The following is a 19,158-nucleotide window of genomic DNA, read 5'->3' as shown; positions in this document are numbered from 1 at the left end:
ATTAATATAAGAACTATATATCGTTAATATCTACAGCCGATCGAATAGATTTAGTTCCTTACTATCAATTTATAACCGCCGATCGATTCATATATGACATCGGCTCAAAGATAAATGATATGTCATCGGCACCTAGCCGATCGGCTATCATTTATAGATTTAACCACGAATTCTTTGTCTCTATTTCTTGTTGATTACAGGATCAAATCAACTGGCACGCTCATACATTCGAAGGTGAGCTTTGGACCTGCACTGGAGTTAAGCAGATCTCCAGGCCTTATGTTTTCTATCAACACGCTTTTGGAACTGATGAAGGAATTTCAGCTGGTTACTTTAAAGCATGTATCTCGAGAACAAAATATTGAAGCTAATGATTTGGCCCAAGGGGCATCGGGGTATAAGCCGATGATCAAAGATGTTAAGGTTGAAATTACAGCAATAACAGCCGATGATTGGAGGTATGATGTGCATCAATATTTACATAATCCATCTCAATCGGCTTCTAGGAAATTAAGATATAAGGCGTTGAAGTACACTCTATTGGATGATGAGCTTTATTATCGGACGATTGATGGAGTGTTACTTAAGTGCTTGAGTGCCGATCAGGCTAAAGTTGCAATCGGCGAAGTTCATGAAGGAATTTGTGGCACTCACCAATCGGCCCATAAGATGAAGTGGCTATTTCGGCGTGCAGGGTATTTTTGGCCGACAATGCTGGAGGATTGCTTCAGATATTATAAGGGGTGTCAAGATTGTCAGAAGTTTGGGGCAATTCAACGAGCGCCGGCATCGGCTATGAATCCTATTATTAAACCGTGGCCATTTAGAGGTTGGGGAATTGATATGATCGGTATGATAGACCCACCATCAAGTAAAGGGCATAAGTTTATATTGGTGGCGACTGATTATTTCACCAAGTGGGTGGAGGCCATTCCTTTGAAGAAAGTTGATTCTGGGGATGCAATTCAATTTGTTCAAGAACATATAATCTACCGATTTGGTATTCCTCAAACTATTACAACTTATCAAGGTTCAATCTTCGTGTCCGATGAATTTGTTCAGTTTGCCGATAGCGTGGGTATCAAATTGTTGGATTCTTCACCATATTATGCACAAGCTAATGGGCAGGCCGAGGCATCTAATAAGAGCTTGATCAAATTAATTAAGCGGAAGATTTCTGATTATCCTTGGCAATGGCATACCCGGTTGGCCGAAGCATTGTGGTCTTATCAGATGGTTTGTCATGGATCAATTCAAGTTCCTCCTTATAAGCTTGTTTATGGACATGAAGCTGTTTTGCCATGGGAAGTTAGAATCGGCTCTAGAAGGATAGAATTGCAAGACGGTTTGACAGCCGATGAGTATTATAACCTTATGGCCGATGAGAGGGAGGACTTGGTTCAATCGCGTTTACGAGCCCTTGCTAAGGTTACCAAAGATAAGGAACGAGTTGGTAGGCATTATAACAAGAAAGTAGTGCCTAAGGATTTTTCGGAAGGTGAACTTGTATGGAAGTTGATTTTGCCGATTGGAACTCGGGATAACAAGTTCAGCAAGTGGTCACCAAATTGGGAAGGACCGTTTCAAATCTATAAAGTTGTGTCTAAAGGGGCATATATGTTTTAGGGCTTGATGGTGAGGTTTATGGACGAGCGCTCAATGGCAAATACTTGAAGAAGTATTACCCAAGTGTTTGGGTTGACGCATGATCGGCTAGTGTTGCTGATGCATGACAGCCGATGTGTTTTACATCGTCTTGAGATGGCCGATATTGTTATATCGCCCTTAGTCGTTTTTCCAATTGTAATCGGTTATGGTTTGCTGATATATAACGGCCGATATTGTTATATCGCCGTTAGTTGTTTTTCTAATTTTATCAATGCTGTTGACATTATAAAATTGGGGGGCACATATATACAAAAAATGAAAAGTGAAAATTAGAAGTTATGTTAATCGGCACAAAGGATTGTTAAAACAGCAGGGTATAAGTTAAGGATTGTTAGAATTAGAATTTCTAAGTCCTATTACACAAAAGTTATTGAGACAAGTACTGCTGGATAACCGAAAGAGCTCTTTGCCTAATTTGTTCGACTTCTTCAATGGCTTGGGCATCTTGAGCATCAGTCCTAGAAATAATCTTCAGGGACTTGGTTAGGTCAGCAACATTCTTGATAGCCGATTTGAGCCTTGCTTTTTACTCTTCGACAGATTTTGGGAGATCGGCTAGCTTTTTGTGCTCCACATCCAATTCAGCATTGCATTCTTCAAGCTGTGCCAAGAGATCGATCTTGCGGGCTTCAAGCCGATCGATATTGGATTTGATCAGACCTTCGGATAGTTGATCGAGTTTGACTTTTTCTTCATGCACAAGCTGCCGATTGACTTGGATTGTAGCTTCAATCTCCTTGCGCTCACGGCGTTTGGCTAATCTTAGCTTGGCTTTTTCTAGTTTAAATTGATGTTGCTCAAGATAAGCGGCTGGAGTTAGGACATCGGCCAGTTCTTCAGGAATTAGAGTTTGAACTTCGTGCAATCGTGTCCTAATCGATCCACAGTCGACTACTAAGCTATCCAGAGAAGAGGCCTCTAGCCGACACGAGATATTTTCAAGTGTTTTCTTTGCATCGTCAGATAAGGGAGCTAGAGCTTTGCTTGAAGTATCTTCTTCTGCCTCATCAAGATAATCTTTAATATCAAAAGAAAAGAGATCGGCTAGAACTTGCAGGTATAAGTTCAGAAAGTTTGAAGAGCTAAGTCAATATAGCCGATCTAAATTATTGCATCAAAGGAAAACTTAATGGGATAGCAGGAGCAGCCGGTTGTTCTTCTTCCACAATATGATGACTCCCAACGGCTGATGGAGTTCAGTCACTCGATGATTGTTGTACAGGAGAAGAAGGAGGAGGAGGAGGCTATAAAAAGACAAGTGTTAGACAAAATCGGCTGAAATCAACTAGTAAAATTCAGAGTGTCTTACTAGTGGAGCTGGTTTGAGAATTAGTGCTGCCGATTTCTTCTTTATAGTAGTTTTCTTCTTTTGCAACTACAAAACCTATGAGTAGTCGGCTGAAAAATAATGATTACAAAAGGGTTTGCAAGGAAAGATGTTTTACTCTGAAGAAGTGAGTGGGGGCAGAAGGAGTTGAAGGTGTCTGCTTAGGCGAAGCCGATGATGTTTTTTCAGTATCACTTACTTCGGCTGCAGCCTGATCAACATCATCCTCAGTATCTTCTTCATCCAGAGCTTGTTCAATGGATGGATCCAAAGCAGGCAGGTCGTCGGTTGGCTTGGTTTTCTTAGACTTGGCCTTTTTCTTTGGAGCTAGAGTCAAGGTGCTCATAGCCGATGATCTAGTTTTTCTTTTCTTGGTTACATCGGTTGGTTCCCTGATGGCACCTTGGAGGAGGGTTGAGACCTTGGGGGCGTGATAGCCGATGACAGGGGGAGACAATCCGCCCCCATTAGGAATCGAACCTGGGGCATATTCAATGTTCCTACCTCTATTGCTCTGATGTGGAGGGGAGGATTCTGTTGTCTGCAAAACAGGAACAAAAGATTAGTCAAGTAATGAATCGGCTAACCGTTATGAAATTTAGTGATGACAAAGTTTACCTAGGGTATGACGTCAGGGAATAGATCTGTCATGTACATTGTGGCCGATTGATGAAATAGATGCAACTTCCATTCACCCCACCATCTGTCAAAGTTCCTGCTCCTGAATCCTGCTAACTCAATATTGTCAATACTGCCTAAGGGAGGTCCTTGGAGGTTAAGCAGTCGATCCATCATTAGAGTTGAAGAAATTTCTCCTCGGCATTGGATCTTGTCAGCAAAGAATAAGCCGATTGGGAGTTGGCCTAATCCAAGTTGTCTAGCTGAACTTATAGGGTGATAGAATTCGTAGGAGACTTGGATATTTCTTCCTTGGTGAATACCGACAGGTAGGATACATGAGCTGATTGCACCTGTAAAGATTTCCCTGGACGTTTGATATCTTTCATGATTGATGTCTTCAAATCTGAAGTCTAATGGGAGCTCAAGGTCTGTTGAGTCTTCATAAAGAAACCAAACCCGAGCATCTTTCTGGAAGCCTTCATAAAAGCTGCAGAACCAATCTTTGAGCAGCTCAGCCGATAGTTTTGCCCCAGCATCGGCTGGTGTGGATGCATATTCTCCATATGACATGCATCTGCGATGGGTGTGTTCTTCTCCATCGTCTTCTACAATTGACTCCAACCTCGGGAATTTAGCTTCTGTTACAGATGGCCGATTGACAACTTTCATGACTACCAGGTTTAGCCAGGTCTGCAGTAGCCACCATGGTCCACCTGCTCCAACTATTGAGCCGACGGCTATCTTAGCCGATGCATTGTTCAACATTTGGTATAGATAGCCGAGAAGGATTTTGCCCAAGGGAAATTGTTTCTTTGATTCTAAGGCTTCGGCTACAAATTGCCAATTGGTTGTGGGACCACAGCTGGATCCACAGAAGAGAAACTTTTCTAGCCACATTAGCAAGAAAGCTACGTGCTCCCGAGGAGTGGCAGGCCATTTGCCCATGTATGCTGCTACATAACCAGACCACCCTCCTATGCTTTTGGTCTTGAAGTCAAATTGGTTCTTGGTGTTCATACTCATAGGGTTAGCCGATGAAGTTACATCTAATCTAGTAATCATGATGATGTCAATCAAAGTTGGAGTCATCGGCCCTTGGTTAAATAAGAAGGCATTGATGGTGTTGGACCAGAAATAGGTGGCGGCAGCCATCAGAGGTTCATCCTTAGCAGAATTGGCTATGGTGAGAGCAAGCGCTTGGCCGATCCCAATCTCATCCCAGTGGGTTTTCTTACTAGCCGATATGCGTTGGTACTAGGTGGTCCAGCTCTTATCAGGGGTAGGCTTTTCGAGAGATGGCCAAGACTTGAAAGTATTCTTCCAGTGACCTAAGTTAGGGTTGGCCAGTCTAAAGGGGATTCTGTTGGTTTCACCAATGATGAAATCAGTGGGGTCAAGATTGCCGATTGGGCCAAGAAAATAGTGGTTTTTGTGCGATAGGCTGGGAATCGCAACTAGGTTGGAAAGGTGCTGCAAATCCAAAGGAATCGGGAAGCAGAAAACATAATGAGAGAAGGAGAAATCGATTTCATGCGAGGAAAAGGGATCTAGCCGGTGAGAACTTACCTCAGCGTACTCGGCCGATGGCGCAGTAGACAGGCTAGTGGAAGACGACATCGCCGCAGGCGGAGATCTGATCAAAAGTGAAATCGCCTGGGGATTGCTTTTGCGTCGGAGGAATCGCCGGAAAGAGAAAGGATAAAGTTTCGCTTGGGCGGTGAAAACGGAAGTCACGCCGTGAGATTTTTTGAGGGCAACGGTTGGTATTTAAAGCGATAGAATAACGGTCGAAAACGACAGAGTGCGAAACTTGCTCGGAGTCGGTACACGGCAAATCCAGAACATTATCAAATATCCCGGACTTGGGGGACATGTGTTAACGACCAAATTTGGTAATATTAGCATCGGAAAAGGAGATTAGATCAAGGTGGAGTCGAAGGCGGAGATTGATCCGAGAACAGAGCAAGAATCGGCTGAAGTCCAGATCGGCTACGATTAGGATCGGCTGGGTCTAATTCGGACTAGGTAAGCCAATGCAGCCGATTCTGACAGTATAATTTGGTGTATGACATTGGGTTGAATTGAGGTGCTTCAAGATGATTGCCGCACATGGATAGAGTCCTGAGAAGGCAATTGTATCTATTAATTAGGATGTTTTATATAACTTCCTTAGAGATATATTTGGGCAAAAGTCCGCCGCAAAGACTTATGGTATCTTAGAGTTTGTTAGAGATATAGGTCGTGTCCGGTATGGACATATCTTGTAATTCTTGGGTATAAATAGACCCCGAGCCCTATATAATTTTTAACACACACATTCAATACAATTTCGGCGCATCGCCACCTTTTTGCTTTAGTTTTATTTCGACGAGTTCTTACTTTCGGGTTGAGCTGCATCGGTTTCGATCTTCAACAAGAGGTAAAACTTGTTATGACGGCTTGTGTTCTCGGGATTAGTGCTTCCATCTCTACGACACTCTAATCTTGTCTATATAATTCGTTAAGTTATCATATATATTACATGATCTTCGACAATATCGTCATCTAACCTACAATCGGCTAACATCTGTTAATAGAAGGCAGCCGATTAGGTTAAATAGCGACGTTGTCCTAGATTACATAAGATACCTACCACTTTATGAAACACCCAGCGGCTTGATTGTCTAGATATTGTTCTTCTTTTCACACTTAATGCTGCATCAGTTGAGTTTGATCTATTAAGTCGTGCTTAGAATATCAATCTCTAGCCTGTCCTCTGGTTGCCGATTAGGGTAGTATCGGAGTTTCAGCCGATCTTATCTGATTTAACCATATTCGATCTATATGCTTCAATGACATGTTAAATCTGCCCTTTATGTCAAGATCTTATTGCATTTAAGTATATTAAGCTTTTGTTTGGTATATTATATTTGTTTTGATATCTTTATATAAAGTAGTATCGGAGTATTAGCCGATACATGCTAGATCTATCTGATCGGCTATGCTATAAACATATATAATCATGTTATTAATATATATTTCGATCTAAGTAATTTATACTGTGTCGGCATGGTGACCGATCTATCCCAATCACTTGATTTAAGTATATATTAATATAAGAACTATATATCGTTAATATCTATAGCCGATCGAATAGATTTAGTTCCTTACTATCTATTTATAATCACCGATCGATTCATATATGACGTCGGCTCAAAGATAAATGATATGTCATCGGCACCTAGCCGATCTGCTATCATTTATAGATTTAACCACGCTTTGTCTCTATTTCTTGTTGATTACAGGATCAAATCAACTGGCTCGCTCATACAATCGAAAGTGAGCTTTGGATCTGCACTAGAGTTAAGCAGATCCCCCAGGCCTCGTGTTTTCTATCAACAGAAATACAGAGGATCATCACTCCTCATTCATCTTTCTGACTCTCCATATACTCTCTCTCTCTAATATGTAACTGACGAAAGACTGGTTATTGCCATAACGGACGGAATTATCAATTAGGTTTGATCTAGGTTAGATCCCTCCCAAAACGACTCTCTCTCTCTCTCTTGTTATTCACCACCCCAGTATAGACAGAGGATCACTCAGTTCGCAAAACACTATGCTCTTCTGTTTCTACACTTGCTCCGGCTTTCCTCGGTCCTAAGCAGCTGTGCACACAAGTGTTTGGGATGAGTGGGCCTCCAGCCTCTGTCCGGGTAGGTGGGGTGATCAAGTTTTCAAGGAGCATATTTTTTGCGCGACAGCTCTCGGCACTGCTTCCTGTGCGTCACACTCTTCCTCTGCATCCACAACTCGGATCATGTCAACAAACAATGAAGGAAGAGACGACAACAGCAACACCAGCACCATTGCCTTTGGATCCGGAGCATTCTCCGGGTATGTCACTCTTGTCACTTAGGTGTTAAAAATGTTAATAGATGATGCTATTCTTGTTATTAATATATTCATGTTTAGCACTACCACTCGAGCATCCATTTATTCACATATTTTGTTTAGTATCTGTTTTTTTCTAAATTAAAATATAATGAACTATGATTATATTTCCAATTACTACTCTATTAATTTGACAACAAACATCGTGGAAGCTGATAATAACCAGTAATATAGCTACTACCAGCAAAAAGCAACTTAATTAATATATTGTTTGTATAGCATATGCACGTATGTGTAGGGTGCACTGGTTTAGGAGACTGGGGGATTTCTTTCCTCTTAGCGGCCCCATCTCATGTTCATATTTTGCGTTCACATATAATGGTACATGTATTACCTACTCCTTCCGTCCTATAATATAAGAGATTTTAAAAGAACGTGACACTTTATAGGACTGTAAATCTGAAGAAGCTGTTATGTCGCTCCAAAATCTTTTATATTTTGGAACGGAGGGAATACTATCCGGCCCACTGATTACCCTTACTATATATTATCAAGTTTGACTGTTTGACTATGGTTGTATTTAGTTCCCTTCAAACTTTAAACTTTTCCGTCCCATTAAATGTTTGGACACATGCATGGAGCATTAAATGTGGATGAAAAAAAACAATTGCACAGTTTTGCATATAAATTACGAGACGAATCTCTTGAGCCTAATTACGCCATAATTTGACAATGTGGTGATACAGTAAATATTTGCTAATAACGGATTAATTAGGTTTAATAGATTCGTCTCGCAGTTTACAGGCGGAATCTGTAATTTGTTTTATTATTAGTCTACGTTTAATACTTCAAATATGTGTCCATATATATCAAAAGAAATTTGCCAAAACAACTAAATACTGCCTATATATAACCATTGCTGTTGCCCTAAGAATGAATGACGAGTAGAATCAACTGGCACTGAAAAAGGAAGAAACATCAAAGCTATGATCCTCAATGACCCCATGTAACTACATAACCTTGGCATCAGTCAAAACTAACTAAACCTACTTTATCCATTGTTAGGAAACGATAGGCGAACAAACGATAAAGAACAATAGATCAATCACAAAAGACACGAGATTTAACGTGGAAAACCCTCCCAAAATAGGAGAGAAAAAACCACGGGCGCCAGCCAGCAAAATATCTTCACTATATCTGAGGTGAGGTTACATCGCCGCACGGCGGCTTACAAGAGGTATATATATAGTGGAACCCTAAAAAGGGATGATGATCCGTACCGCGGGGGCTCCGCCCCCGCACCCCCGGACGTCCCCAGGCGCACAGCCCAATGGGCCAGCTTCAGCCTTCGCTCCACTACGGCAAAAGTTGGCCTTTATTAAGTGTAAATGAATTTGGATCACAACTCAACAAACTCCACCTTGAGACAAATTCCTTCTTGTAACATGAATCAATCCTTCACCCTGAACACAACAAAGACAAAAAACCACTTTCGGCGCCAAATAGCCTCTCGGGCTAAACCACTATACCAACTAAGCTTGAGCAAAGCTCAAACTTAGCAACAGGAACAGGCTTTGTCATCATATCAGCAGGATTATCATGAGTACTTATCTTGCATACCTTTAGCTTACCTTGCGCGACTACATCACGAACATAATGGTACTTGATATCAATGTGCTTTGTCCTCTCATGAAACATCTGATCTTTGGTGAGGCATATAGCACTTTGACTGTCACAAAACAAGTTAATGCAAGAATCAACTCCACAAAGCTCAGCAAACAATCCTTTCAGCCAAACTGATTCTTTACATGCTTCAGCAATAGCCATGTATTCTGCTTCAGTGGTAGACTGGGCAACAACAGGCTGCAACGTTGCCTTCCAACTCACAGCACAACTACCAATGGTAAACACATAACCTGTGAGTGACCTTCTCTTATCCAAATCTGCAGCAAAATCAGAATCCACATATCCAACAAGCCCCTTATCAGTCCTGCCAAACTTCAAGCAAGCATCAGCTGTGCCTTTGAGGTACCTGAAAATCCACTGAACAGCTTTCCAGTGTTCTTTACCAGGATTAGCCATGTATCTACTAACCAAACTCATAGCATGAGATAAATCTGGCCGGGAGCAAACCATGGCATACATCAAAGAACCAACAGCACTAGAATATGGAACTCTAGACATGTATTCTACATTCTCATCAGTACTAGCACATTGTAAAGCTGATAATTTAAAATGTGGTGCAATAGGAGTGCTAACAGGCTTTGCATCATGCATGTTAAAACGCTGAAGAACCTTCTTAATGTAGCTTTGCTGACTAAGAAATAACAAACCAGAATTTCTGTCTCTAGTGATTTCCATACCTAGAATTTTCTTAGCAGCACCAAGATCCTTCATATCAAACTCACTACTCAACTGTTTCTTCAATGTAGTGATTTGTTCCTTGCTCTTGGCAGCAATCAGCATATCATCAACATATAACAGCAAGTATATAGGTGATCCATTAACAAATTTAATATACACACAGCTATCAAATTCAGACCTCTTAAAGCCATGTGACAACATAAATGAATCAAACCTTTTATACCATTGACGAGGAGACTGTTTCAAACCATACAAAGATCTTTTTAACTTGCAAACATAATCCTCCTTACCAGGTACTATGAACCCTTCTGGCTGGTCCATGTATATCTCCTCCTCAAGCTCTCCATGTAAAAATGCTGTCTTCACATCTAACTGCTCAAGCTCAAGATCATGCATAGCAACAATACTGAAGAATGTGCGAATTGAACTATGCTTTACAACCGGAGAGAACACATCATTATAATCAACACCAGCAATTTGACTGAAACCTTTTGCTACTAACCTTGCCTTAAACCTTGGAGGCTCGCTAGGAGATAAACCCTCCTTTCTCTTGAAGATCCATTTACAACGAACAGGCTTCTTCTGTTTTGGCAAGTGCACAAGCTCCCATGTGCCATTCTTCTCAAGAGACTGCATCTCCTCCTGCATAGCTGAGATCCACTTCTCACGGTCTCCAGAAACAACAGCTTCAGTGTATGTGGCTGGCTCAAAAGTATTCTCCACCTGTTCAGCACAACTAAAAGCATAATAAACCATATCACATTCCTCAATAAGACGGACTGGAGCTCCACAACTCCTCTTTGTTCTGCGATGGGCAATAGGTTCATCTTGAGGCTGCAAAACAGGAGGTGAGTGCTGAACAGTATCATTAACATCATTACCAACAATTTCAGTTTCCTGATCATCCACGTGCTCCACCTGCACGCTAACATATTGCTGCTCCTCATCTGAACCACCTGGTATGACATCTGTGGGCAAGCTGTCATTAAACATAACAGATTCATTGAAAACAACACTCCTGCTCATGAAGGTCTTGTTAGTTTCAGGATTCCATAACTTATATCCTTTTACTCCTGAACCATAACATAGAAATAGACACTTAATAGCTCTAGGCTCTAATTTTCCATTATCAACATGAGCATAAGCAGTGCATCCAAAAACTCTCAACTGTGAATAATCAGCAGGCATACCAGACCATACCTCAATGGGAGTTTTCTTATTAAGTGGGATAGAAGGCGACCTGTTGATCAAGTAGCAGGCGGTGTTAGCAGCCTCTGCCCAAAAACGCTTGTTCATGCGAGCGTTGGACAGCATGCAACGAGCCTTGGAGATGATGGTTCGGTTCATGCGCTCAGCTACACCATTCTGCTGTGGAGTGTACGGGATGGTGTGATGCCTAACGATGCCTTCCTTCCTGCAGTAATCATCAAAAGCATCCGAACAAAATTCAAAATCATCAAAATCATCAAAAGCTCCGCTACGGCAGAAGCTGGCCTTTATTAAGTGCAAATGAATTTGGATCACAACTCAACATCCATATGATCATGTCAGTTTGACCTCACAAAAATATGTACCGTCACAATCACTAATCACCTCACTTAAATTATGCTTAGCCGTTTAATATAATAAGCTCAGGTGATCAGTATCTTTGCCATTTGACCTACATTTGACCTATACGTACGTGCACTACTATACCAGTCAGCTTGCAGCTTCAACGCGCTTACACCACTCATCCCTAACGTGCTGTCAGGTGATGTACCCAGATTTTTTTTTAATCTTAAATTATATTAGTAAAAAAATATTTCTCCAAAAGCGTTGATGTCGCACGTGAGCCACGTCAGCTGCCACGCAATTTTTTAATCTCTGAACGACTGAACCTCACCTATATATACGATCTCCATGCGAGAGCATCGATCATTCCAAGGTGAGAGGTGAGCTTCATTGATCGAACAGAGGCAACCAACCACAGCAACACAAAGGTCATCGCCTAGCCCAGCAATGGTGGCCGCCAGCGAGGCAGGTCAGCACCACGAGTCCGGCGGCGCGGAGTGGAGGGTGACGGTGGCGGAGGCGCCGGAGGCGGAGGTGGAGCATGAGAACGCGAAAGGCGCGCGGCGGGGGTGCTGCTGCGCCCCGGCGGCGGCGGCGGCGTGGGTGCTGTGGTGGCTGGCCGCGCCGTGGAAGTGGGTGGCCAGGTTCGGGAGGACGGCGTGGAAGGTCGGCGCCGACGACCCGAGGAGGGTGGTGCACGGGTTCAAGGTGGCGCTGGCGCTTACCTTGTGCTCCGCCTTCTACTACGTCCGCCCGCTCTACGTCTTCACCGGCCAGACCGCCATGTGGGCCGTCCTCACCGTCGTCGTCGTCTTCGAGTACACCGTCGGCGGCTGCATGTACAAGGGGCTGAACAGGGCGATGGCGACGGTGGCCGGCGGCGCGCTGGCGCTCGGCGTCCACTGGGTCGCCGACAAGTCCGGCGACGACGCGGAGCCGTTCGTCCTCACCGCCTCGCTCTTCGTGCTGGCCGCGGCGGCGTCCTTCTCCCGCTTCATCCCCACGCTCAAGGCGCGGTTCGACTACGGCGTCACCATCTTCATCCTCACCTACAGCCTCGTCGCCGTGTCGGGGTACCGCGTCGACACGCTGGTCACCATGGCGCAGCAGCGCCTCATCACCATCGCCATCGGAGCGTTCATCTGCTTCGCCGTCTGCACGCTCGTCTTGCCGGTCTGGGCCGGGCAGGAGCTGCACGTCCTCGTCGCGCGCAACATGGACAAGCTCGCCGCCGCCATCGAGGCCTGCGTCGATGACTACTTCTCCTCCGCCGAGCACGCTGGCGGTGGCGGCGACGCCGCCACGGCGCTGTCGGAGAAGGCGCGCGGGTACAGGGCTGCGCTTAACGCCAAGGCGTCGGAGGACTCGCTGGCGAACCTGGCGAGGTGGGAGCCCGGCCATGGCAAGTTCGGCTTCCGCCACCCGTACGGCCAGTACCAGAATGTCGGCGCCGCCATGCGCTGCTGCGCCTACTGCATCGACGCCCTCGCGGCCTGCGTCGGCGCGGGCGGGCAAGCGCCGGCGCACGTCAAGAGGCACCTCGCCGGCGCCTGCGTCGCCCTGAGCCAGCACTGCGCCGCCGTGCTCCGCGAGGCGTCGGGCTCCGTCACGTCCATGACGCGGTCCGGCCGCCTCGCCCTCGTCGTCGGGGACATGAACGCCGCCGCCCAAGACCTGAGGAACGAGCTGAGATGCCTCGCCGAGATACTGGACGACGACGAAGAAGAAGAAGCCGCGTCATCAGAGGCAGAGCAGCACGAGCACAACACCGCGCCGCCGCCGCCGCCGCCGCTCATCGAGGCGCTGCCGCTCATCGAGGCGCTGCCGCTCTTCACCGCCGCCTCTCTCCTGCTTGAGATATCCACTAGAGCGGAGGGGGTCGTCGCCGCCGTGGACGCCCTGGCCACCACGGCGAAGTTCAAGAAAGCCGACCACGCCGAACCACCAGCAACCACAACGCTCGACGCCGAGGCGGCCATGCCCGTACCCATCTCCAACGCCATCGCCGCAGACGAGGCGCACGGCAATGCCACCGCCGGCGAGCATGACAAGAAGGAGACGGCGGAGCAGACGACGACGACGAGCGCGAGCACCGTGGGGCAGCAGCAAGAGGCGCGGGACCAGGTGGGGCAGCTGGTGAAGCTGCTGATGCGGAGGCGGAGCACCAAGAAGTGGGCGCGCGGCGAGCCCAAGGTGGGCCCGTGCCCGAGGCCGCCGCTGGACTTCCCGCCGGTCCACGCGCCCAGCCCGAGGAGCCGGTCCACGGAGCTCGCCGGCCACCCGCCGGTGGTGCCCAGCCCGAGGCACCGGTCCATGGACCTGGCGAGCCACGGGCTCGCGCTGCCGAGCTCGAGACACCGGTCCATGGACCTCGCAAGCCATGGGCCCGTGCTGCCGAGCCCAAGGAACAGGTCCATGGACTTCACGGCCCACGCGCCGAGCCCGAGAAACCGATCCATTCTTGGGATGGCTTGACGCATCGAACGGACGCATCGCATTGAAAGTGTGGCAAAGAGCCAAAGACAGCACGAGTGTGTGTTTTTTTTCTCTGTCTGACACGACTGACGGAGTTGAAGCAGTAGTTGTGATGTTTCGCACAGATGTAAACTTGCTGTTGATGATAATAATGAACATGACAAACTACACTACAAGAATTTTGGTGTCCTATAATGATTGGAAAACATACCAAATGTCCAATATTCGTGTTAAACATAACCAAAGGGATGAGAACTAATCACTTGACCATGCAAAACGAAACGACTCATTAGCGCACAATTAATTTAGTATTAGCTAAAATTTTTTATACAGGTGTTAAAAAAGGTGTAATCACCCGAAAATGGACTTAAAAACTAGATCTTAGCTAGTTAAAAAATTTGTATACATCCGATCGTCACACACGATTTTGGTCCATCGTCCGAGTTCGCACACAATCGGATGAAGCAGTGGCAATGTCCGCACGCCCGGCTGCGTCCGTTCCTCTTCTTCTTCCTCGGTTCAGGGCTTCAGGCCAAGCAGGAAGGGGAAGAGCGGGCACACGACGTCAGCATTCGGTGGCATAACAGCGACGATGGTGGTGCCTCGATGGAGGAAGTCGACAACCGGCGTGGGAAGCGAGAGAAGAATTGGGAACGCCGGTGGCAAGAACTCAGTCCATTAAGAGAGAGAACACCGGGGTGGCTTGATGTGAGGTGGGAGAGAAGTGGGAAATGAGGAAAATGGACTCGCCGGAGTGGAGAGATGCTGGTGGCGACATGGTACGGCGAGATGCGCTCTAGGGGAAGAGGAGATCGGTCAGTGTGGCGGCGATAGTGTGCCCCCTCCGGAAGGAAGGAGGCAGTTGGCTCCACTGGGCCTCGACTTAGTCAGGCCACGGCCTTGCTGGGCCGTGTGAGGGCGAGAAGGCTGGAAAGGCCCAGAGAGCAAGGGGATGGAATCAGCCTAGGAGGGAGATGACCGGTTGGAGGGACTTCAGCTCAAAAGAAACAGAAGAGTTTTCTGAATTTTTGGAGGGGATGATTTTAATAGAATCAAAAAGAGATGTTGTTAAAACAAAGAGATATGTAGTTTGGAGACTATTTGGGATTTGGAGATAAATTTTAGCAGGTACCTCATGGACTCTATGCATGTGGAGGTTTTTGGTTTATTTTTGGAAATGGAGTTTAAAGGGACTTTTATTTTGGGGTATTGGTTTAAAGGAGGAGTATTTGAATAAAGGAATAGATTTGAATTTGGAGTAGAATCTTTGGTAGGAAAACATTAGGATATCATTGGAGGTAAAAGTTATGGAATTTAGATAAAAATGAAAAAGGGCGATGGCTAAAAGAATATGTTTTAGCTAATAAAAATAATAAATTGGGACATTCATAAAAATAGGGAGTGACTTCAACAAAAGTATATAGATGTTTGGCTTTAAAATATTTTTGAGAATGGGACTTAACCAATGGTGAGTTTGGAAGAAAGAAACAAGAGCAAACAATGATTAAGGAATGAATGGTATATCGATAAAATTTTTATATAGGGAATATGGATTTGGAGCATATTCACAAGTAAAACAAAGGGATTTGAATGGATGGATTTAGGAATTTTCAGCTTCATGGATATAGGAATTTGAAATTTATGCGGAGATCGATAGGATCCGGAATTTGGGTAATGGGAATTTAATAGGAAATACATGTGCTAAAAAATAGGGTTTCGGGAAAAATAAATTGAAAGGTTTATAAAATTAAAAGGAATTTAAATGGGGTAAATTTCCAGATCCTCAATCCCTCCAGTGAAATTGGTTAAGATGTAATAAGTAATTTAGACTATTAAAATATTTATTTACAATTTGGTGGTAGGATGGTTTTTGGTTCTTTACATTTACATGATAATTTGGAAAATAGTCAGATCATCAATAACCTTATTTTTTAATGTTTATCATAAATTTAGTTTATCCCATTGAAATGCACGAACATCTTTTTTATAGTTAGAAAAAGGAATAAGTTCACTTTGGGTCCTTCAATTTGTTGCTGACTGAAATTCGTCCATAAACAGCAATAGCATATATAACGCGTCCCTCAATTTTTAAGACCAGTGCAAATAAAGTCCCAAGGCGGTTTGAATGGTGGTTTTGGCTGACATGGCACCTACGTGGCAATGATGTGGTACTTAAAGTCAGAAAAAACCGTGGGACCCACATGTCAGTGAGAGTTCACTTAAAATAAAAAAAATTGCAGTGGGTCCCACTTTCTATTTCTTTTCTTTCCTTCTTGTTTTCTATCTCTTTTCTCCTTTCTTGAGACTTCTCCTTCCTGGTATCAGGCAACCGGCCGTGGACCGCCGTCCTTCTCCACACCGATGAGCTACGGGGTGGAAGAGGGAAGGGGACCTCGGTCCGACGGGAGTCACCGCTGCCGGGATCTTGGGGCTGATGCTAAGGACCTCAGTGGTGCAGTAGCTACTGCCGGGGAAGAAGGAGCTCCTGAAGACGATCAAGCGGCGTTGGCCGCCGCCGTCGAGCCCGTCGTCGTCGTCGAAGTTGCCGTTGGCGGCGTGACTGGAGGTGGCGCAGTTCGGGCGCAATAGCGTGGGGAACAGCCTACAACACGATAAGAGCGTCCTGATCACGGAGGAGGTGAAGCTGCGGCAGGAGCAGCAAACGACACGCACACAGATGCAGGCGATGGAAGAGCGCATCTCGGCAGTGGAGCAGAAGCAACAGCAGATGCCAGTGTTCCTGATGCGCGGCATGAAAAATCTGGGCGTCCTCCACATGCTCAACGACCGGCAGAACCAGCATGGCGAAAACAGGGAGCTCGGGGACACCCTCTCCATGAAGTGTCTTCGAGTACCTCCTCGCTGCAATGGGCCGATGATGACACCCTCTCCAGATATTGACTCTAGGCCGATGATAACTTTAAGCTTACCAAATTTTGGCGTTAACGGTGTTATACAACCAAAATTTACATGACAAAGTCGTGAATGCCATATATTGGACTGATGTTCCTCCGCCTTCGCTAACATGATATACAGCTTGTCTTCTATGGACCAAAAGTGACGTGGTGAGATGGAAGTGGACTTGGAGAAGATCTTGGTTTGGTCCCCAATCAACTTCTTTAAGCATCCATGCTGTCGGGTCCCAAAACTATTTACTTAGATCCGACTAAGATTAATGTATCAATTCCTGGATTAGTAAATATTGATACATACAATATAGCTGGTTCTTCATTGCATACGTTAAAGTTTTACAATACTAAGGGTTTTTGTCGGAGCCCAAAACTAAAAACTTGTATCCGACTAGAATTAATGTATCAAACCCTGGATTAGTAAATATTGATACATACAATATAACTGGTTCTTCATTGCATACGTTAAAGTTTTACAATACTAAGGGTTTTACAATAATAGGTACTCACCTAACTAATTAATATACAACAGAAGTTTCTATACATTCTGACTAGAGAGGTATAACCTTTAGGGATTCTCTAAATTATCGGGGTCATCATAGTAATAGTCAGAAGGGTCCTCCTCTTGACCCAAATCTGAAAAAGGGGTTATAAGAGCAAGGATGAGTATTTACAATACTAAGCAAGTTATCATGGAAATATGTTATGCATTGACATATAGTAGGGTTCTTTGCAAAAAGCAATACTAGACAATCTGGAAGAGTTATAGCAAGAATTTATAAAACATATAGACTTTGGATTTCTAACCAGGTACCATATGAGTCCCGGTACTCAACTCCATGAGTACGGCTATTCGAATAGTTTCAAAGATATTCTACTGCAGTAGATGTACGCTTTACCCGCAGTCTACGACTTGCTGATAATCATTGGCTTTAGTATTAAGTCATTAACAATTGTGGCACCTGTTCCATGAACTTATATCCTCATATGCTCTGAACGTATTGTTAACAGCAGCAAGAGGAGTTCTGGCGTTCCCGAGGTATTTAAGGGGAACTGATCATATGACACCACGTCATCTCGATCAGAGTTTAGAAATATACCATATAGTTTATACTCGAGTATCACAAACTATTTACCTGTACATGGTAATGGTTAAAGTTGCCCTTCGCGGCTATAGTTGCCTCCTGCGCGAGGACTTAAAAATAAGAACCACTATACAGAGGTGCCATATTGCTAATTAACATAATAACTAGGTCTGTCCCCATTCTAGAAACTGCGGTCGTACTTGTTCGTTCGACATAAGTACCTGGTAAAACTTATATCAATCGAGACAGTACTAGCCACCCGGAAATCAACCAAATCTTACGTACTATCCCAATCTAAGTATAAGGTATTTTAACCAGATTGTAAGCAAACTAAGCAATACTAATTATCTGGGTTTCTATGATTAATGTATGCATAGAAAATAGAATATTGAATAGAAGGCTATAAATAAATAATTTGTAAAATATAGGCTTAAATGATCAAAAAGTATATGGTAACTTGCCTTGCTCGATGTCCTGAGATTGATTGATATTATTTATTGAGTCAGAAGAATCCTCGAGACCTAGGGTTAGACATATATAAAATTCAAATTCAAAAGGAATTCAAATAAAATCTAAAAATATGAAAAATAGAGAAAATAAAATAAAATGCAAAAATAGCAAAATGGGGCTCAAAAGATAGAGAATGATTTTAGAAGAATATTGGTCCAAGTTTCAATGGAATTGGATCTATATTTTAAAAGATATGGGCTTCTAAAGTTTGAAAATCAAATAAAAGTGAAATGTTACTGTGTGCGGGTCCCACCTGTCAGTCTCTCTCTCTCTTCTCTTCTTCTACCTTCGGCCGTTCCCCAAAATCGGCCGGCGGTGCTAGGGTTGGTGATTATGGTGGCGATGGAGGGGGAAAGTGGTTGCGGCCGAAGAGGGGAGGGAGTTACGGTTCTCCGGCGACGGCGAGCGGCGGCGAAGAGATTAATTTGATGTGTGGATGGGTTGGTGGCTAGGGTGGCGGTGGCACGGTTAGGCCGTGATGGTGATCAAGATGATAAGAGTTAGACATGGTTAGGGGAGGGGTTCTAGAGCATCTACGAGGTACCTAGATGAATTCCGACAGCTTGCCGTCCTTTCGCAAGGCGCGGAGAATAGTTGCCGACGAGCGCCTCCATTGGCGGCGGCCGTGCTCACGTCGGCAGCTCAGGGGGTGGCATGACAGTGTAAAAGGACTGTTAAAATGGAATCTAGGTAGTATGTAGATGGTTGAAATGGAAGAACTCACCAAGATATGCCGAGATGAAGGATTGCGGGCGGAAAAACTTCTCGGTGGCAA

At 44.7% G+C, this 19,158-nt stretch overlaps 1 protein-coding gene across 1 annotated transcript; it reads left to right on the top strand.

Annotated features, from left to right (window-relative positions):
• Nucleotides 1-11,794: 11,794 nt before the first annotated feature.
• On the top strand, nt 11,795-14,040 carry LOC127777686 (aluminum-activated malate transporter 10-like). Its single transcript, XM_052304295.1, has one exon. It carries the CDS (start codon nt 11,852-11,854, stop codon nt 13,877-13,879), a length of 2,028 nt encoding a protein of 675 aa, XP_052160255.1. The 5' UTR covers nt 11,795-11,851; the 3' UTR covers nt 13,880-14,040.
• Nucleotides 14,041-19,158: the final 5,118 nt, after the last annotated feature.

Source organism: Oryza glaberrima, chromosome 6 (assembly GCF_000147395.1).
Source record: "Oryza glaberrima chromosome 6, OglaRS2, whole genome shotgun sequence".
Lineage (NCBI taxonomy): Eukaryota > Viridiplantae > Streptophyta > Magnoliopsida > Poales > Poaceae > Oryza > Oryza glaberrima.
Note: the sequence above shows the minus strand (reverse complement) of the source record. Positions and strands in the feature narration are given on the sequence as shown.

Coding starts and splice junctions, on each gene's coding strand:
- LOC127777686 (XM_052304295.1), top strand. CDS start 11,852: ATGGTGGCCGCCAGCGAGGCAGGTCAGCACCACGAGTCCGGCGGCGCG.